The sequence below is a fragment of the Neltuma alba genome, unplaced genomic scaffold (assembly GCF_004799145.2).
Source record: "Neltuma alba isolate B1F8T4 unplaced genomic scaffold, ASM479914v2 tig00012116_pilon, whole genome shotgun sequence".
Classification (NCBI taxonomy): Eukaryota; Viridiplantae; Streptophyta; class Magnoliopsida; order Fabales; family Fabaceae; genus Neltuma; species Neltuma alba.
In genome coordinates this window covers 124,129-146,582 of record NW_021636668.1, presented here as the reverse complement: position 1 = coordinate 146,582, position 22,454 = coordinate 124,129, and the positions used below count along the sequence as shown (strand labels likewise).

The 22,454-nt window shown below is 33.3% G+C and overlaps 2 protein-coding genes across 4 annotated transcripts; one reads left to right on the top strand and one right to left on the bottom strand.

Annotated features, from left to right (window-relative positions):
• Positions 1 to 27: 27 nt before the first annotated feature.
• On the bottom strand, positions 28 to 6,778 carry LOC114722832 (protein MALE DISCOVERER 2-like). Its single transcript, XM_028908946.1, has 14 exons — positions 6,555 to 6,778; positions 5,930 to 6,311; positions 5,696 to 5,828; positions 5,493 to 5,564; positions 4,692 to 4,835; positions 4,452 to 4,595; positions 3,311 to 3,412; positions 3,152 to 3,207; positions 2,651 to 3,052; positions 1,855 to 2,045; positions 1,604 to 1,736; positions 1,320 to 1,477; positions 693 to 866; positions 28 to 554 (listed from the first exon to the last, which is right to left on the bottom strand). Exons 2-14 carry the CDS (start codon positions 6,027 to 6,029, stop codon positions 294 to 296), a joined length of 2,070 nt encoding a protein of 689 aa, XP_028764779.1. The 5' UTR covers positions 6,030 to 6,311; positions 6,555 to 6,778; the 3' UTR covers positions 28 to 293.
• A 6,816-nt stretch (positions 6,779 to 13,594) lies between these two features.
• Positions 13,595 to 17,553, top strand: LOC114722980 (transcription factor NIGT1-like). 3 transcript variants are annotated; one of them, XM_028909115.1, is made up of 7 exons: positions 13,595 to 13,645; positions 14,833 to 15,281; positions 15,534 to 15,610; positions 15,807 to 15,843; positions 16,231 to 16,465; positions 16,581 to 16,821; positions 17,179 to 17,553. In XM_028909115.1, the coding sequence occupies exons 2-7, from the start codon at positions 14,897 to 14,899 to the stop codon at positions 17,299 to 17,301; spliced, it is 1,098 nt and encodes a 365-aa protein (XP_028764948.1). In that variant the 5' UTR covers positions 13,595 to 13,645; positions 14,833 to 14,896; the 3' UTR covers positions 17,302 to 17,553. The 3 variants fall into 3 exon arrangements, with proteins under 3 accessions (XP_028764948.1, XP_028764946.1, XP_028764947.1); XM_028909113.1 differs by lacking the exon at positions 13,595 to 13,645 and adding an exon at positions 13,714 to 13,930; XM_028909114.1 differs by lacking the exon at positions 13,595 to 13,645 and adding an exon at positions 13,714 to 13,950.
• The last annotated feature ends 4,901 nt before the right edge of the window (positions 17,554 to 22,454 follow it).

The window sequence follows — 22,454 nt, the reverse complement described above, 5'->3', positions numbered from 1 at the left end:
AACCAAGTACCCGTTTCACTGACAGACCTATTTAAAAATTGTTAGACACTTTTTTACATTTCCAACTTAAATAACAAAAAAAAAAAAAAGCATTTTAAACCACCCCCGCTATGAAAACATCATAACACACTTTCATTACAGCATGAATAGCCATGTTATGAACCATAAGGACTTACAAAGCAACAAGGACAATATAAAATTTCGGTCGCAAATATATATATTGATGTACATATATACTGGAAGATGTATTGGGCTCTGGTCACTTGACTTTACTACATTGAGTCAAACAGAAGTTATGTTGCCTCCTCTGACAAGATCTCTAGCTCGGCCCACCAAAGCGGCGAAAGTCTTGGGGCTGCTTGGTCAGGTGATATTCCAATAACATCCCTTAATTTGGAGGTTATATCCTTGATTGTGGGTCTCAAACTTGGATTAGGTTGGGTGCATTGATGGATCACCTCGCAAACCACATCAAGTTCTTTCTCTTTGAAGGATTCAAGGGAAGGATCGATCATGTAACTGATGCTTCTCTTACCATTTGAAAATTCACCAGCCTATGAAGTTAACGCGAATTGTTTTATTATATAGACAATAATAAATGTAGGTTCAGATTTAAACAGTAGATCTTAAAAATGAAAGGAGTAACAATGGGAAGCAGAAGAAAAGGATCAGTTGATGCATTTGAAGCTTACCAACTTCTCGAGTTGTCCTTGTTCTTCACAGTCTGGTAATTTCCCAGAAATGATTTCGAATAGCAATTTTCCGAAGCAATAAACGTTCGTTTCAGGATCAGAGTTGAATGACAATTCAGAATTCTTTGAATTTGATTTATCCTCAGTTGATGGGGTAAACATGACCTGGGCAACCTAAGCGAACAATAGAATATAAAATGCACAATTGCTTAGGATTCAACAACTAATGAAAGTAATCAAGAAAAGGGTAAATCGCAAAGTTCCTGTATTACCCTATCTTCTCCTTTGTATTGGGGTATACAATTATCCCTTGAAACTGAAATTGGACCAAAATACTTTTGAAGAACAATTGTATTATCAGTCAAGTTGAGAAAACTGAATCTTTTATAGTGGTCCAATATATATTTAATACTTGTTATATCGTATAAAATATATATATATAAAATTGTCTTGGTCAAAATAAGTGTAATTACTAATTATATAGGATAGATAAATGTAGTATCTTTTGATTTTAAGGAAACAAGCGCTCATTCTTAAAATAGAGAGAAGAGTTATAAAATCTAACTTCTCAAAGAAAGAAAGAGTACGTCCCTAAAAACAGTACATGGGAGACACAAACGGGTGTACCTTTGCAGCAAAATCATCTGTTAACAAGACTGATTGTGAATCGAGGTTGCTATGAGCTATTGGTGGATTCAGGTCATGGTGCATGTACTGAAGACAATAAGCCACGCCCATAATAACCCTCATCCTCGCGTTCCAATCAAGGTGTTCAAGCCCCTCAACTAAGGTTTTTTTATTTTTTCAATAGTCCACAGAATTTGGTCATTCAGCAAAAAGGATATAAATAATAAATATACTCAGACTTGCCCTATACCCAACAAAAAAATCACTAAAAGAAAGAATATTACCATGCAAATGCTCAAACAGGGATCCATTTGGAGCATACTCAGTTACCATCATCCTAGTAAATGGCTCTTCTTCCTCACAGTAGCCGATAAGATTGATAAAGTTCTTATGGTTTACCCGAGACAAGGTATCAATCTACGTCATTTAAAGAGAAAATTAGCAGCAGAAGGGATTGAGGATTGAGATCCATCTTCTCAATTAAATTAGGAGTCATTATCGAACTTCCTTTCCATGGACTTTAAAAGGCACAAACCTTTTTTCGATAGGAAATCTCCATATTCTTTGACCAGTCTTGGGCAGAAGATATCAGAGCTGAAGAAACAGCAATCTCGACTCCACTGGATAGGGTTCCCTTGTATACGGTGCAATTAGGCAAGCTTGTAACAATATTGCTGAAATCCTCACAAGCCACCTCCAACTCTGCTCGATTTAACTTAGGGACACCTGGATTTGATATGAAACAATTGATAAAGTTATCACTCGTCACCATGGTGAACAGTGATGTCTGCTTTCTAACATGAGAAAACCCACACATTATTGAAAGCCATTGACTGAGCTCATAACTAAAATTGGGGATTAAATATTATAACAGAAGACGCAAACTCACTATCATAAAATGCAGAGAGTCAAATTCTATTCATTATGTTTGATTTGTATAAATTGAACGGGTAAGACAGTATACACATTAGAGGTTTCGGACATATGATACTTTTGCAATAGGCCATCATTACAGATCAAGGAGCTTTATAGGGGTAGTTTGAAAATTGATGTACATCATGCAAAGATGTTTTAATTTTTTATCAAAATTAATTAGTTTCTTTAGTCAATTTTCAAGATAAGTAAATTCCCTTGACAAGATTCCCTTGAGAACTTTTTATTTTAGATTCCCTGGACACCCTCAAACAGCTTCAAAAGATGTGGTTGAAACCAAGAGCTACAATGCAAAATGACATTGTCATTTTCTTTATAATTTAGTGAACAGTTGAACCAGGTGAAAAGCTCAAAATATAAAACAAAAGGGTTCAATTGCCTTCTGTAACAAAACTTACCTGTCACAAAAGCCTTCTGTAACTGTCCACTTAATCCTGTCTTCCATGGCCTAATTGCTTTTACTGCTCTCTTATTCCACAGGCAAAATATGGCAACAGCAACAATGACCAACACAAGCACACCTGATATAATAATTATGTATTTCCAAGCATCTCCAGATGCCTTATCTTCAGCTGAAGGTTGTTGATTTGTTTCATTTCCAGAAGAAGCAGGAGAAGGTAATGGCGCAGATGACTGATTTTGATTCTTGCTGGTATTTAATATGGCTGGAAAAGCTCCACTACTCAGTGTAGTTGGGAGACTAATGATCTGTTTTGCAGACCCACCACTAAAAGGTGCCGCTGCAAGGTTGCTGGACTGATCAAGTAATTTACGACGTATTTGAGCAACTGCTGACTCACCTGAACATACATATTACGAAGAATATGTTTATTCTCAATATGAATCATAAATTTCTATCACTCAATAGTCCAAAATTCAGATATGAGTATTCCACTCACTAGGCTGATTGTCAAAGCAGTTCTCTTCATAGTTATGGTAGTTTTGTAGCTTGAACCTTGAAAGTAGAGTGGACAGTTTTAGTAGTTAGAGAACAATGAAAGAACAAAACATATGTATACTTCTTGAGATACTTAATGGGAACAGAGATATGTACACACAATGGCAGCGTCAAGGAATTGAGGCATTTTGTAATTGCTCCTTTAATTGGAATGACAAGCGATTGTCTCATGTTCCATTCTTTGAAATTGCTCTGCCACACGCTGCCAAAGCCATGCATCATAAGCTTCAAACAATGCAAATTCAAAACCATATGTAAACTTGGCTAACTACATAGGAATGAACAAACTAGGTGTAATCATAAATTCCAGTAGATGAAACTCCATAAAAGAATAATATCACTCAAAAATTTTGTTTTGACTGCTCAATATAGCCATGTCTCAGTTATCAACTTGCAACTCCTCATATGACAATGAATCAAATTATTGTCACAGTTGAGGTTGCTGTTCTTCAAAGGAAATGGCAAAACCTTGAGCCCATATTTTTCCATGTCCAACTTTAGATGGATCTAGTACATCATGGATTTTCAATAGCCATGTGATTAATGGTTTGGATTTTTATCAATTATTAACATATTAAATGTTAATTAATATTTTGATTTTCCATCAAACATTGCCCGCTTGAATTTTGTTCTCTATAGAACATCTTGTGGGGGAAGCTTCGATGGGACAACAGGCCATTTATCAAGGATGCTAGAGAAGAAATATACATGCAAGGGTAGTAGATCATTGCTTCGAGAACTCAAAGTATTCATTTCTTAAGTTCCTTACTCAATTAATAAACTCCATCAATGCTGAGGTGATGCCTAAGAGCATCTATTTTAACCACCAACTAATCAGTTCTTCTCCCAACAATCCATTCGTTAACTTTCAACGTTTTAACCCCCTAATCTAACCCAATACATGCAATGAACTCCCAATAACTATAAAATTGTCCAAAATACTATCCAAAATATAGATACACCGATTATGATGACATATTAGCTCAAACTGATAATCTTCACATCTAAACTCATTCCTGTGACTCTTTAAGATCTTCCCCTTTTTGTGTAATAATATTTTTCCTTTTTAATCGACCTGAAACTTAAACATCTTTTCTTCATAGGCACATTATGCATCGCCGGGTCTGTGAGAAAAAAGTCCTTATCTCTCAATGGCTTTGGAGGACAAGGCAAACAATAAACGTCACTATGTCAGTTAATAAAAAAATAAAAGAAGAAGAAGAAGAAGAAGATACACTAACCAGTGTCCAAGTTTTCTATTCATGCAACCAAGTTCAGCTGTCTGATGAGATGTATGATTGTCGACCAATTGTGGTTTAGAGAGTAATTCCACCTTCCCAAGATCTTGAGGAACAGTGACTTCAATGTTGTTGCCAAAAAGGGACCTGGGGTAACATTGTTTTATTGAAGATAAAAAATGCTTTTGAATATGATGTTTTAGTTTTAGGAACAACATCGTGCCAAAAAAAGAGTAAGCTTACAACTCTTTTAGAAACAACATCTTGCTAATTTCTGCCGGAACACTTCCAGTCAGGCTATTGTCCCTCAAATCTAACAGCTCCAGCTTAGTTAGGTCTCCAAGCTCTTTAGGAACGGTGCCAGAAAAGTTATTCTTGCATAATACCCTTTAAGAAAAACAGAGGAAGCCGATCAGGAAAAAACAGAGTGGAAAGAAAATACTAATCTATGGTTTCTCTGTTCACAAATGAAATATCATTATCAAATTCCTTTAACTTAATCTTTGTCTGAGGACATCAATCACAAAATAAGGAAATACGCTGATAAGGCATCAAAAAATATCAAAAAATCAAAAAATTGAACCAATAAAGCAGACGAACTACATATTTTCATGTCCAACAAAATAAGTACGATGATGGACTTCAAAAGTGTCCATATACACCCCTTCTAACAGTAACTAAATAAACAAGCAAAGTAATAGTTTTGTTTCGCTCGAAAATAGTAATTGCTCAAATCTTTGCATGATTGAAGGAAAAAAACTGCCACCATGAAAGCTTTAAAAAACTACATTATCTAGAAGATGGGAAAGGAAAGGCAAAGTGGCAAAATGCTAGAAGAGAATAAAATGAAAAGTGTTTATTGGGACCAATCTGCGGCAATCTAATATAAAAAACTACAACACAGCACAAACTTGAAGTTTCATTTCGGGTGAAAGGAAATACAGGCATGATTACGAAATTGGAAAGTATAAAAATTGTCTTGAGACAGTTCCAATCATCAAAACTTCAGAAACAGAGGCATGGAAATATTTGTCGAATCCTTACAGATATTTTAAGTTACTTAGTTTCCCAAGCTCAGGAGCCAGTGTACCTTCCAAAGATAGCCCACTTAAGTTCCTAAAAGAAGAAACAGGGAGGCACAGTCTTAGTTCCCCAAAAAACAGGGATGCACTGCTCCATGCATTTCTATTCCTTCAAAAATATCTGTGCCTTGCCAGAAATCTTGAGCGAAAACAAAAGGAACTTACAGCATTTGTACTTTAGTGTCAACACATTGAACACCCACCCAGTCACAAGGATCAAGATCATCTGGTTTCCAGTTAGCCAAAGTTCCATGAGGATCAGAATCTATTCTAGCCCGGAACTTTAACAAAGCCATTACTGCATTTTCATTCCAGATAAGACGAAAATCATACGTCAAAAGGAAATACATTACATGTTGCTTCGAAAAGGAATAAAAAGGGACCGTATCTAAAAATCACCTTCGTCATTAAGCGACCAACATGCATGAATACCCCACAGACAAATTAAAGCAGAGTAAATTCTGCTCCATAATACATATGAGCCACATCTAGAACCCATTGCTTTGTAAGAGCCAATTTGCTAGACGTTAAGTATATAGAATCGCGAGGTTTTTTCCTACACAAATACCCCTTCAATCTACCCGTACTTCGCAACCAATAAAACAATTCACTAACTACAAACTATTTTACGAAAAGCAAAAGAAATGTAGGCAACTGGTTCCGAAGATCACATCAGGGTCCCTCATGATTATAATTATCTTCTTCGTCTAAAGCTTGTTCAACAAAGGCATAACCCGGCTCAAAATCTTCCTTTCAATGGCCCTCCACAGTATGGCTGGAGCTGAAAGAAAATTTCACCCACAATAAGAAATTAGCCAGATGAAATGAACTTGTACCAGAGAAGGAAAAACAATAATGAAGAAGGATGAGTCAGATACCAACCAATACCATAACAAAGAAGAAAGAAGGAATAACCTCATCACCAAGCAAAGTCTCTGGTTATCAGAATAAAAAAGAAAACAAAAGAAAAAGGGGGAAAAAGGCGGGCACAGCAGGAAACCATTGATTAAGAAAGTGAAAATACCATGCAGGAAGATGACTTCGTGTGACGGGACGTTAACAATGGAGGACGATGATGAATAAACAGAAGAAGATAATGCAATGCGGCACGCTGGGGGTGATTGAGAGTCAACAAAAAGGCAGCAAGAGGTCCCAAAAAAAAAGAATCTTTTTCTAATTGCTGCCTTTTTCACGATGATCTGAGAGGACCCTCTCTTAGACCATCATCTGGGCGTTCTCTCTCTGGGTTTCTGAGCTTCCGTCTCTCTCCCTTACCCCCTCTCGTTTCTCTCTCATCACCCCCACCAGCCACCCCAGAAGATGTGTGTAAATTTTCCATCTCATTTCCATTTTTTTCCTTCTTTTAGAAATTTTTGGAAATTTTCTTTTAGTAAGTGATGGGTCCCAAAGAATCAACCGCAGGAGAAGCGATTGAGTGAGAGGGACCCCACAGGAAGAATCTGATCGGCGGCCAGGAGAGGATGATCAGAAAGAGTGGTAGAGATGGGCCCACATCCGAAGAAGTCGGAGAGTCGGACGCGCTTTTGTCGAGCGTGAAACCGTTGACGGGGGCCCACATTTCGCGCGCGCGCGCGTATACGTCTCTGTGCTTGCGTGCGTCCCTCTTTAGGCTTCGCTGCCAACATAAAATGCCAGCGTCGGTCGTTGGGAATTAACCGTTGGTTGAGCGCCCACACGTACCATCTTAACTGATCGCTTTCATATGAGGATTTTTTTTCCTTAAAAAAAAAAGAAGGGAATGAAAAGATGCTAATCCCTTTGGTCAAGTAAAAAATGTTCATTCCAAAAAAAAAAATACATAGTGAAGAAAATATCAAAATATTTAAGTAAACTTTGCAAATAAACAATAGGATGACGATGATGATTTGATATGATAAACTAAATTTTTTATATTTAATATTTTTAATGATACAGCAACGAAATAGGAAAATGATGATTTTTTTTAAGAGTAAGATGGCATCATTTGATCTGAAATATTTAAGTAAATTATCTTCGCGTTTGATATAAATGTTGCTGCAGAAATTAAATCATTTTTATTAATTCTTCAATTGGGTTATATATTAAGGATAAAAAAGTAATTTGCGAGAGTTTTCATGAAAAAATATTAATAATATCCTTTTGAAGACGATGTGATGAGTAGTACTCACTAACAAGCAAAAGAGATGGAGAATAAAATGTAGCTCCAACTGGTGAACTGGTAACATCCCACAGTGGGTTTAGCAACTGAAAACAAAAAATCATTCATTTCAAGAACTCTAAATTAATTGACTACTTTCTAATTCTTCATTTAAAGCAATTTCTAGAGAGGAGAATCCGATTGAGAAAAATGTAAACTGTTCTATAATCCAATATCCAAACTAATGGTTTAGAGGGTATTTAGTTGATTTTAAAAGCACTTTTAAAAAAATACTTTCATACAAATTGAGCAAATTGAAATAAAATTCTTTTTACATATTTATTTTGTATACTGTAAAATTATTTTTAAAATCACAGTTTGTTTTCACCAAAACACTCCTTTTAGTCAAGAAAAATTATTTTTAATTTTTTTTTATTAAGCACAAATATTTTCTTATTAGAGTCAATCTTTTTTGAGATGCTGTTGGATACTAAACGTAGACATATCTTTCGGTTGGAATTTGAACTTTTGTTCTTTTATGGGGAATTAGTTTTTTTTTTGGGCTAGGGGGGGTGTTTGGGTGATTGCTCAAACCATAGTTTGGGAAAAAATTACCCAAACACCTATCAATTTTTCAAAACCATGGTTTTATGATAAAACCATGGTTTGCCTATCAAAACCAAGGTTTTGTAATAAGCTAAAAATTTTTGCTTTTTGAGTGGTTCTCCCCCCACCCCCTACGTATGGTTTTTTTTTTGTTGAAAATAATTATTTAGTTTTCTAAAAACATAATCTTATATTTTATAATTATATATACACATATCAACAATTACCACATTTTGTTTTTAATATAAGACCTCATTTGATTTGTATTTGGTCCTAAATATAAAACCTCAATCTATTTTATTTCTCATATTTGTCTATCGTTTTTTAAGTTATAACCAATAAACTTGATTAATAGGGATATTGTAGGAAAGGCAATACCTGTTTATTATAAATAACTAACTTAACTTATTTTTTTAATTTACTCAAATTAGTCAACTAATTCTTACATTTACAACTGGATATAGTAATTAATATATGTTTTTATACATTGTTTATTATGTTGGCAGAAAAAATTAATAAATTTATTATTTCAGTTTTTAATGTAGGACCTAATTGGAGATTTAATATTGGTCTTAAATGTAAGATTATTGTTCCGGTCATTAATGTAAAACCTAATTAAAGAGTTAATATATAGACAAGGTCTTAATACCTTCATCAATAGAATCTTCGTTTCACATGGCTCGGCTTTGTGACTCCATAAGAGATCAAATTATTCACTATATACAAGAATAATCATGTCCCTTTTATTTTCTTTTTTCTTTTCAGATAATGTAATGTGTTGTTAAAAAAAATTATTTGTACAAATATATTTCGTTGCAACCTCTATTATTAAGACAATTAATATGAAATTTTTTTGTGTGGTTATTTAATTTTGTGAAAAAAAAAATATGGGATTTCATCTTTAAAATTTTTAAGAAATAATAATATTTTTTTGGCAAAATAAATCATTTTCCTAAAAACATATTTAATTATTTTATTAATATATATACACTTTAATTTTTTATTAATTATATTATTTATGTCTTATTTATTATGTTGCCAAAATATATATTATTAAAAATTTATTACTTCAAATAAACATATATTATGAAATATATCTTACATGTAATTATCATTTAAACTTATGTCCTTTTTAGTAATTTCTACATATCAAAAAGCACTTCTGACAACAATTATTCAAACACTCTCACTTTATCAGAATCACTCTTTCAGAAAATCTATTCTTTCAGAATCTATTCTCTCTAAAATCTATTCTCCAAACCATGGTTTTGCCTCATCCAAACACCCCTTAGATCCTAATTGAAGGGAATTGTCTTTTGGAACTGGAACTACAATAGAAGCTCTGGGCTCTGACTATACATACACTAGCATGTGTCTATTTGTCTCTAATGAGTGGCGGGCCGGAATAGGGAAACAACTAATTGTAGGCTTGTTCATCAAAATGGGCCATGTTAGCCCATGACTTTGGGATCATAAGCCCACTAATTGTCAGTCCACGTCCGAAACAAGTTGTCCGATAAAAACCAAAACAAATTGTTTCGATAGCCTGTCTATTTGCCCTTGCACGGGGAGTTAACTCGTGCCTTACAAGGCTGATGGAAAATTCAGTTGCGGAAAAAAAAAATTACACTTGAAAAATTTCGCTATTTGGAATGTTTAAAATTTTGAGAGAATTATAATGAGGTCTCAAATAAGAAAAATAATTACTAAAAAATTTTAATAACAGTCTAAGCAGCCTGTAATGACAAATTTCAGAATAGAAAATGAAAACCTGTAAAATTTGTTTTGTAATTATTTTTCTTTTTTCAAACCTTATTGTAATTCTCCCTAAAATTTTTAAGAATAATTTTTTTATTATGATAAAAAAATTTATTATTATATCTGAAATTATAATTTTTTTATCATCAAATCTTGTAAGTATAAATTTTAAATTGAGATTATCATTTGCATCAAAATAAATACATTTAATATTTTATTTTATTTTTTTGAAAGAAAACCAAATAAATGCATCTTCACGGTTCAAAACCTTTCCTTTTCTCTTCCTGTCTTTTTTCCTCTTTTTTTCTTGTTCTAATAATTGGATTAACATATTTTAACGATTCAGATTTTAATTTTTATAAACTATTTATAAAAAAATTAAAAATATTCAATGCATTTGCAAAACGTTATAATTCAATTCTATTAGAGTTTGCGATTTATCATTTATTTATTTTTATAATTTAATATTTTAATAATAGTTTTAAAAAGATTTAAATCTTAACCATTAAAATATTAATCGAATGGTTAAAAAAAGAAGAGGAAGATGGGAAGGAAAGAGGAAATATTTGGAACCGCAATGAAAAAATCAGATTAGGAAAAATAAGCCCATCTTATTTGGTCAGTTCATATTCATTCATCAATTTAATTTCTTCTCCACAGGGATATATATATGTGTGTGTGTGTGTGTGTGTGTGTGCGTGTGTGTGTGTGTGTGTGTAGATTAACAAAGCACATACATTCCGACGCCAACATCTTACATATGTATATATCGAAGTCAAGAGAGTAGAAAATAATCCCTTTGTGATATTAATGATATACTGGTCTTTAAATCAATTATAAGTCAACATAGTTTTCCCTTGATCTTATTTATCCAAGCATGACGTCAACAACAAACACGAAATGGGAAAGGGAGCCACATTTTAGTGCCTGTTTGGGTGTCTCAAAACCGTGGTTTCAGAAGCACTTTTCCGCAAAACGAGATAATCTCCTCCACATATTTACTTCGTAATCCGTAAAAGTACTTCTGAAACCATGGTTTAGTTTCTATCCAAACACTCCCTTAGTATAAGTAAATAATTTTATATGTTTTATTGACGATAATATCAGATTCCTGGGGTCCATGCGAAATAGTTAATTAGTGAGTGATACGTTTTCTATTTGTAGATGGCTGAAGTATCCATATGGAATGGTAGGTTGCAAGTCTTCATCAACAAATTAAAATACTAGAAGATTAAGACGTCTAGTTCTTTCATAGATTCCTAATATAATTGAGAAATAATGTCAACTCTTGCACACATAAGGAGACAAAACCGACATTACATATATATATATATATTCTCAAGCTATCTATATACTATACTCTTCCAATTTTTAATATAGGATCTAATTGTTGAATTGAATTTGGTTTTAAATGTTAGAATTATTTTTTACATTTATTAATTTTTTCTTAATTATTCTTATGCATACTCCTTCAACTATAATTAAGTAGGAGAGGAGGAGGATATTAAAAGGGTGTTTGGATAATAACAAAACCATGGTTTTAAAAGTGCTTTTACGACATAGAAAATAAATATGTAAAAGAGTTTGCCTCGATTTACCGAAAAGTGCTTTTTAAAAGTGATTATTGAGCAATCCAAACACCCCATAAGGAAAATAATTATAGTATGTTTTAGAAAAAACATATCATATTTTTTATAATCGACTAACTTATCTAATTTTGTTAATCTAATTATATTAGTTGAATAGGTTTTACATTAGGGACTGGGAGTGTAATCAATTTCTTAATCTCATTGATAGGTCCTCTTATCTCCCTCCCATTCCACACCTCCGAAACCCCTTAGGATCGACAAATGTCATGCAGAATGATCAAATTCTTTGGAGTTTGGTGTGTTTTAGCCAAACCTAATTCGAGAACCGATTCCTTAATTTATGCTGTTCCCTGAGATCAGATTCAGGATACTAAATTGAGCAAACAAGTTCTTCTTGTTTGATTTCCTACTTAATTTCTGGTATGGCTCATCCACCTTTCCCAACTTCTATCAGCAAACTCGCTATAATAATTAATTCTCCTTGAATTCCGGCTTTTTGAATATATATATATGTGCGCGTGTGTGTCAGTATGTATGTATATGTATGTGCAAAGCATAACAGATGTCACCCACAAAAAAAAAAAAGCATAACAGATGGGGATCGACATCCAACACAATACACCCCAAAAACGGAATCTTTGTATTCAAACGCCAGTCTGATAGCTTATATATTAATTGCATGTTACAGGATAGAACAAAACCGGCTGTATTTGTAAGAAGAAACTAACACTAGCCAGGGCAAATATTATAATTTCTGTAACAAACTAATTAAGCCTGAAGAGATATCACTCGTGTTAATACTATCTGCGGAATATGACAAAGACGTCGTTAAGCTGAACACCGCATATATATGGTGAGATATTCGAGAAAATTAAAAGTTGGGTACATGGATCATCGCAAGTCAACAAAGTTGATAAAAATTTCACCTCCTCCATTCCCCTTTCTTCTTTTAGCTCTTCCCTCTCGTGGAAAAAGTTCAAATGTCAAACAAGTAGGTGATGTATATAGTCTCAATTCATTCTCTTTTCAGCAATAATATTTAACTTTTGAGACTTTCTGCGTTAAAAGGGGAAATAATATTGCCTGCGGATAACTGGTTCTTTTGCAAAGGTCAGTAATATATATATAATCCTAGATTATGTTGACTGCAACATGCATTGGTCGGACTCGAACTTATTTTCTTACACCAATCATTTACACATAAAGGCACAAGCTGCTTTTTGAAAGTGCTGCAAAAGCTAATTAATTATGTCGTTTTTTAATGCACATATTGATCCCACCAAGATTGACTATTCGGATGCAACCCCCTTAGCTCCCCACAGATTACTCCACTATTAAGGTTGTTCAATCGTTTCTGACCAGAAAAAAAAAAAAAAAAAGGTTGTTCAATCGTTAATATTCTTCAAGACTGACCCCAGAAAAAAAAAAATCACACGTCAGGGTTACACATATATGCATAAGAGAGGCAAATAAAACACATTAAAAGAAGGGAAAAAGAAAGGCTATATGCTGCGAAATTTCACGTGGGGACAAGAAAATAGTAGTTTTGAAATGGAAAGAAAGTCGTAGTTTAGGTGAGAAGAAATTGAAAGATTGATGAGGGGAATGGACCCTACAATATACATACACATACAGCGTTGAAATTAATTATAACTAGCTACTTTGGTGAAATTGACAAATTGAAAAAAATATACATACATCGCTTTGACAACGAAGAGAGAAATCTCTAGCTTGGCGAGGGTCAAGAGCAATTAAAATAATCACGAGGAAGCGAGAGATTTTTACAACTGTCAATTAGGAGTTCTCACATGATCTCCGACCGTACAATCCAGGGACCATTTGGCATCTGTACACATTATGTGATTTTATTTCAACTCACAGAGACAAGTAGCCTGTCAATAGCAACATTGTTGATAATTCTCTAATTTTTCTTTTTCTCCTTTGGAACCATACAAAGTCTTTCTAATAACTTTAAACTTGACGAATACTCCAGATGTTCTGAATCATTTCGACTCGTAAAACCAGGTATATATTATATTTTCTCCTTCCTCTACTAATTCTCTGTCTCCTTCGTTCCTACTTTTGTTTTGTGGGCTTAGATACGTGTTGCACATGCGTTCAATAGTGTTGGAAGCGAAGAATGAAGGAGAACCAACACCATAAATGATACCAAAGTCCATTCGCTGGCTTTTTGTTATTTGATTTCTTCGCACTCTTTTGGGAAAAGCCTGCTCATGCTGCGATTAGATCATGTTCCTCCGCCTGTTTGTGGTTTTCTTCCTCATCTTCCTCTCCTCATCTTCCTTTTAGGTGTGTTCCCGACCATATAGGTCCGTGAAATTTCTTTTCTTTCTCGTTCTAGCTAGATGGTTCTTCTGCAACACTACTACTTAATGGAATACTGAAATTAATTAGCTACCAAGCTACTTGATATATAATTAACTTGTCTCAGATAGCCACTTTTTGAATTTGTGATTCAAGTCCCACATATTTATCTTTCCTAACAAAGTAAACTTTTTCCTCCGATTTCTTTCTGGTCTGGATTGCATTGCTTACCCCAGGTGCGTTGTGCAGATTTTCCACTGAAACGGTGAATAAAATCATAGACCCTTGATTCCTTCCCTATTTGCTATTTTCAGTCCACATATATAAAAGATCTTTTATGTTGATGAATGACTATCTCTCTCCCGATTGCTTAATTATGGTATTTTCTTCGAATTATGAATCATTATTGTGTATGGTCAACAAACCTTAGCTTGAATGCATACGTCTACATGTGTGTGTGTGTGTGTGTGGCCGCTGAGAGAAATCAGAATCTGCCACACATATATTGCACCCGATTCCAAATTTTAGCAGAAGCTTCCAGCTAGGGTTACAGAAGTTGGTTTGCCTTCTTTATATACTAGAATTCTTAATCTTTAAATGGCTCAACCACTGCTTTTTGTGAGGTTAAATGATATAATTGCACACGTATATGTAATAGGGATATTCAGTAAATGTCCCCCATCTACTTGTAGCATTTCGCATACAAGAATATTGAATGCACTTAAAAAGTATTCAAGTTCACGATTGTCATCAGAGCTACAATACTAATAATTCTTCATGCTAAACGTAAAAACTACAGCCTGTGCGTCTCTACTCTGTCCTACACTTTGCCAACTTTCAATGCAGAGATTTATGTTCTTATAAATATAATCTTCTGTGTCTCCCAGTGATATGCTAAGAGGAGGGAAGCCCCGAGGGTGATCTGTTGAGAATTATTACAGAATAATAAGAATGTCATCAGAAGGATTCCAGATCCAAGACAAGAAGAACAGCAGGTGTACTGATGAGGAACAGGAAGCCCAGGACACATCATTGGGATCTTCTCAGACAGGCTCGTCCTTTGATTTGAATGAAGGAGCGAGCATAGAAGACAACAACGAAACAGACGACTGTGATATCATCATGGCTGAGGAGAATGATGATGATGATGATGAGAAAGCAAAGGATAGTAATGAAGAAGGTGCTTCAACTAATTATAGAAGCACATCGAGGGAAGGGAACGGAAAAAGAAGAACGGTGAGACAGTATGTTAGATCAAAGATGCCTCGCCTTCGATGGACTCCTGAACTTCATCTCTCGTTTGTTCAAGCTGTTGAAAGGCTTGGTGGTCAAGAGAGTAAGTACGATCTCATCAATTCATTTTAAGACAAAGAAAATAGGTGCGTGTGTAGTTTTTTATTGACTGTATATATATGACATCCTCGTCGTCTTCCATCGAATCTGATAACAGATAAATACTTAATTAAGGATTTGTATATTCTAATTAAATCTTGCAGCTATCTCTATACAGTGTACGTGAAAAAGCAACCTTCGTCGTAATTGTAAATTGTTTATGAAACTTATTACGTTTCTGCATAAATTTGTGCAGGAGCCACACCAAAGTTGGTGCTTCAGCTAATGAATGTGAGAGGGCTTAGCATTGCTCATGTCAAGAGTCACTTGCAGGTATATAACACAAATTACAAAAGTTTTCCTTTAGATGATTTGAGCTAGTTTCGTCCAAAATACATAATTAAGAAAGAGCTATCTATCTTTTTGAATCAGCTTTGCCTTAATTTGAAAATTTTCTTCTTGTTTTTTTTTTTTGGTTAATTCTTTTCGTCGTAGTGATTCTATGTTTATGAAATTTAATTTGTTTCAGATGTATCGAAGCAAGAAACTTGATGAGGCCGGGCAAGGTGAGATTGTCGTGTACATATCCTTTTCCATTTTAGGCCAAACAAATCAAAGTTTCCTTTCTATTGCTTTTTATTTTTACGTACATTTTAACAGAAATATCCCGTGCAGGAGTTTCCTGCTTCTTATTATTTCCAAATTACCGAGTTCACCTACATTAAGCTTTTTGATGAACTACTCCGTCTGTCCTTTATACAAGATGTTATTGACATTTTTCATATATATATATTAAGAAAAGTTGTCAGACTATCTGATTGGTTAAAAAACATACCAATATTCCAATTATAAAGTTATTAGTTAAAAGGAAGACCGCGTTATGTTTTCTCATCTTACGAGAGAAAGCAAGTAAAATTATATTACATAAACTAGGAATATATTGCATTATGCAGTTGTTGGACGAAGATACAGATCACCATCAACCCAAATGGAAGGTCTTATGTCTCAGATATCGCATTATCATCAGTCTCGAAACGCTCATCACCAATATTTGAAGATGGGAAACGGGGGAATCATCCTGGCCAGTAATAATTGTAATGACCAAACTAGTGTCGTCGGCCCAGGTCTCTATCTGCCCTCCTTCGCCCTATCTTCACGTCCACACACAAAGCCTCCTGATGATTCCTGGTACGTATAGTAAAGTAACTTAAACATTGGTTCATATATAAAGGATTTTTAGTCTATTGATCCATCAGTTCTACGCACGTTAATTAGCTCTTGTTGTTGTCTTGAGATGTGGCAGGCAGCAATCACATCAATGGCACTTGGATCATCAACCTATGAATCTGCAAGAAAAAAGGTGGCCTCCATTAGAGATGATGAACGCTCATCAATGGAAGTTCAGAAGGTTACCCACCAATCATCACGCTGCTTGGAGTAATGCCAGCTCAAAACCAGATCCTCCACATCATTCAAACTTCAACCACTACTCTCACAATCACAGTAACCATTGCAATAACTTTGAAACCCCGTTTCGGATCCAGGTAACAATAATATAAATATATACTCCTCCGGTCCTAATTATAAGACCCAATTGACTTATTTGAGGAGATTAAGGAAGTAAGTTAAGTTGGTTATTTATAATAAATAAGTGTTGTTATTTCTAAATATCCTTGCTAATTAAGTATATTGGCTAAAACTATCATTATTAGAAGGATTATCTTGGAAAAAATGTATAAATATAAGAGAGAAAATGGATTGGGTCTTATAATTAGGACCAAATAAAAGTCAAATTGGGTCTTATAATAAGGACCGGAGGAGTATATATATATTGAGATCTCTATCTTCTTCTTGTTTTTGGAAAACTGGAGCATTATTGATTTTATGATATGTGTGTGAAGCTTAACGAAGCGATGCTGCGGGAAGAAAAACAATGGGTGCCTGATGATTTGCAGTTGGAGCTGAGTCTGGGAGGTGGCAAAGACGACATCCAAGAAATTAGCACTGAGCTTTCACTTTCTTAGAACTTCTCTCTATTATTTATTTATTTTTAACACTTGCAAATACCCCCTACATGGAAATCAAAATCATAAACCCGGGCCCACGTGTCAGCCACAAGATCAAAGTATGCGCTTGGTAGAGCATATAGGACTTTTAATTTGTTTCAGTTATATTGTTGTTAAGTGGGATTTTTTACTGTAAATGAAATGGAACAATGGTTAAGAGTGACTTCCCCTGAGCGCTAGCTAGCAGCTGCCGGTAGTGCCATTTTCTCATAACTATTTATTTTACCATATATATTGAAGGAATTAAGTTGGCAATGGCCAAAAAGCCAAAATAAATGAATTTTTGAAGGAAAGGTGGATCAATCTCATAATTAATTAGGTGGTTTATACTTTTAATTTCAAATATCTAAATTAAAAATAATATATGTATATCTATTACAACGACCAAATTGCTGGAGTATGATAAATGCACTACTTGAAACAAAATGATGTTTAAGCAAATTTTGAGAAGAGTTAGACCAATCCGTTTTTCTTTAATCAAAATACGAGGTGTATATATATTTATATATATATATTCTCCTAAAATTTAAAAGTTGGACGCGCGACCTAATTCTCTTAATTGTAAGCTGGGGCATAAATTTCTTAATTTAAGTTCATAAATCTGATTATTTGGGGTGCGAATTTTTAATATAATCTTATGAGCAAAAATAATAAAGTAAAACTAAATATTGCAAATAAGAATCAAAGATGTTGGTTAAAAAAAAAAAATTCTAAGATACAGCAAGTCTGTTATAATATGATGCCAAAATAACCCAATAAGTTCAAAGACAAGATGAAAACCGCCCTTTTTAAATTGCAATTGCCCATCAAGATCATCTACTTTAACTATGAAATTTTGTAATACCTGATGATGTCAAGATGGGTCGGGTTAGGCAATTAAATGGCTATCTAATTGATGCTTAGGGAGTGTTTAGATGGAAATCAAACACTGGTTTTAAAAATACTTTTACGATTTACGAAGTAAATATATGAACGAGTTTGTCTCGTTTTACTGAAAAAGCTTTTTAGAAGCATTTTTTAGGGTTGCCAAACACCCCCTTAATACAATGAAATTGATAGTAGAGGGGCACTACAAATGCTATTAGGAAAAAATGCAAATGGAGTTCGAGAAACAAATTATTCATAGAATTTCTTACCATCTGATTTATGTAATATATGTTCTCTTGAGACCGACACTCAACCTCTTTGTTTTGTACCTTTGTGAATTTAATTATTTTAATGACACAATAATTGTGACTGCACCTTTCACATTTCTTTCGAACTAAACATTGATATTTTATCAAGAAGAATAACATTATGGGTAGTTTTACTAAAAAAAATTTATGTGAAATCAATATTTAGTAAAGCCGTTGACATTAGATACTTAAATCTTATATTTTATTGTCCAAATCATATATAAGAAAAATCATATTTTCAAAAATTAATAACAAAAGATGAATTTTCATAAATTATTTTTCAGTAGTATCAACTATTTTAACATGTGTCATCCTGTGCACATCGCATAGCGTGGAGAAGGTTCTAGTATTATATAAAAATATAACATATAAAATTCATAATTATAAACAATGCCTCTATTCATAATTATAATTATAATTACGCCCTGTCCCTAAGCACCATGTCTATGTATGTATTCATATTTCTATATATTATGTGATGGCACATTATTTTTAGGAAAATTTCTCATAAATATTTGTTTGGAGAATTAGTTGCCCAATAATCTCTTAAATTTGAAAAATGTTGCAAGGGATCCCGATATATGAATACATACAATATCAAATTCAGGAATGATTGAGTAATTAATTCTCTAAATTAAATTGGTAACAAAAAAATTAATTCTCTAAATTGGTAGTTATAGTTAAATTTCTCTTATTTTTCTCCGCATTTCTCTTCCCTCCTTTCTCGTTTAATTTTCGGCTTTTGGAATTTTTCCCTCCGCCCCCACTCGCACTCCCAACCGTTACCCATCATATCACATCAATATTAGATATTTCAAAAGAAAATCTTAAAAAAATAGCTGTTAAATTTTAAAATTTTAAAATAGAAATTATTAAAAAAATATGTTATCATTTGTTTTTTGAGTGTAGTCATTTTCTTTTTATGAGTATAGTAGCCTGATTGGAAATTTTGAAATTCAACATTCTTTCTTTAAAATTTTCCCTATTTCATATCTCAATTCTCAACAATTCTTTTTCTCCCACGTTATAACTTTCATTTACGGTGTGAATAGATATCAACTGAGTATTATATATCTGAATTGAGGCATAATATTCATAAATTATTGTTTCTAAAAAAAATTATATAGAGATTTTTTTTTTATCAGGACTGTTAGAGATACTTAACATAATCACCTTATTGTGAACATAAACGAGAATTCAAATTTTGGATGTCATGTGGCGAAGTAATGCCTTCCGATAATTAAGATAAGGGAAAAAGACAGAAAAATGCACCTTTAATTTCAGAAGCTCAGAAACGTCTGCTGAATTCAAGAAATCCCATTTTGGTACCATGAGACCAAATTGGGATTAATATGTAAAAGGAAAATACCAAATTGCCCTTCATTTTAAATATTATTTTTAAAATATCACAGCCCCTACTGGCCGGCCGGTCACCGGACCTTTGGCGGTGGCAGTCACCGGAGCTCCATCGGTCGGATTTTTTTTTTTTGAAAATTTTTACAACTTCAATATAACGATTAACAACTTTTGTAATGCTATTAACAACTTCAATATAGCAATTAACAACAGCTTTTATAGAAAATTCAACAAACTCCGGTGACCGGAAACAATTTTTTCGAAAATTTTTACAACTTCAATATAACCGTTAACAACTTTTGTAATGCCATTAACAACTTCAATATAGCAATTAACAACAGGTTTTCTGAGAAATTCAACAAATTCCGGCGACCGGAAACAATTTTTTTGAAAATTTTTACAACTTCAATATAACCGTTAACAACTTTTGTAACGCCATTAACAACTTCAATATAGTAATTAACAATAGGTTTTCTGATAAATTCAACAAATTCCGGCGACCGGAAACAATTTTTTTGAAAATTTTTACAATTTTACTATGACGATTAACAACTTTTTTAATGCGATTAACAACTTTAGTATAGCAATTAACAACAGCTTTTCTGGGAAATTCAACAAACTCCGGCGACCGGAAACAATTTTTTGAAAATTTTTACAACTTCAATATAACGATTAACAACTTTTGTAACCCTATTAATAACTTCAGTATAGCGGTTAACAACAGGTTTTTGAGTTTGTTAAAAGCATTACTGAAGTTATAAAAATGCCACTTTTTGAATTTTTCGAAAAACTTGTTGTTAACTGCTATATCAAAGTTGTTAACCGTTATATTGATGTTGTAAAAATTTTCAAAAAAACGTAATTGTTAACATTATACTGAAGTTGAAAATTTTGACAACTTCAATATAACGATTAACAACTTTTGTAATGCGATTAACAACTTCAGTATAGCAATTAACAACAGCTTTTCTGGGAAATTCAACAAACTCCGGCGACCGGAAATAATTTTTTTGAAAATTTTTACAACTTCAATATAGCGGTTAACAACTTTTGTAACTCTATTAACAACTTCAGTATAGCGGTTAACAACAGGTTTTTGAGTTTGTTAAAGGCATTACTGAAGTTATAAAAATGCCACTTTTTGAATTTAAAAACTTGTTGTTAACTGCTATATCAAAGTTGTTAACCGTTATATTGGAGTTGTAAAAATTTTTAAAAAAACGTAATTGTTAACGTTATACTGAAGTTGAAAATTTTTACAACTTCAATATAACGGTTAACAACTTTTATAATTATATTAACAATTTCAATATAGCAATTAACAACAAATTTTCTAGGAAATTCAACAAGCTCCGGTGACTGGAAATAATTTTTTTTTGAAAATTTTTACAACTTCAGTATAACGGTTAACAACTTTTGTAACGCTATTAATAACTTTAGTATATCAGTTAACAACAGATTTTTTTGAAAAATTATATAACTCAAAAACCTGTTGTTAACCGCTATACTGAAATTGTTAATAGGGTTACAAAAGTTGTTAACCGTTATACTGAAATTGTAAAAATTTTCAAAAAAAAATTATTTCCAGTCACCGGAGCTTGTTGAATTTCCTAGAAAACTGTTGTTAATTGCTATATTGAAATTGTTAATAGCATTACAAAAGTTGTTAACCATTATATTGAAGTTGTAAAAATTTTCAAAAAATTGTTTCCGGTCGCCGGAGTTTGTTGAATTTCCTAGAAAACCTGTTGTTAATTGTTATATTGAAGTTGTTAATGGCATTACAAAAGTTGTTAACGGTTATATTGAAGTTGTAAAAATTTTCAAAAAAATTGTTTCCGATCGCCGGAGTTTGTTGAATTTCCCAGAAAAGTTGTTGTTAATTGCTATACTGAAGTTGTTAATAGCATTACAAAAGTTGTTAAACGTTATATTGAAGTTGTAAAAATTTTCAAAAAAATTGTTTCCAGTCGCCGGAGTTTGTTGAATTTCTCAGAAAAGCTATTGTTAATTGCTATATTGAAGTTGTTAATAGCATTACAAAAGTTGTTAACCATTATATTGAAGTTGTAAAAATTTTCAAAAAAAAAAATCCGACTGACGAAGCTCCGGCGACCAATTGTCGGCTGGTCGCCGGAGCTCCGGTGACCGGCCGGCCAGTAAGGGCTGTGATATTTTAAAAATAATATTTAAAATGAAGGGTAATTTGATCTTTTCCTTTCACATATTAATCCCAATTTGGTCTCATGGTACCAAAATGGGATTTCTTGAATTCAGCAGACGTTTTTGGACTTCTGAAGTTAAATGTGCATTTTTCTGTCTTTTTCGCTTAAGATGAGTTAAGATAAGGATGGGAGATTTATTTATGTACCAGAATTTTGCAGCTCATTTATGAGTAGCAACGGGCAACGTCTCACCAAATTGCATATGGTTTATGGTTATTGGGATCACAGTCGCCGTCAACTTATGCCTGTCACCGCCATTTGCCATCCCTTCATAATTATTTCCTCTCCCCCTCCTGTCATCGTCTCCCCGTCGCCATTTGTCATCTGTTTTTCTTGGCTTCCGACACTTCACTTT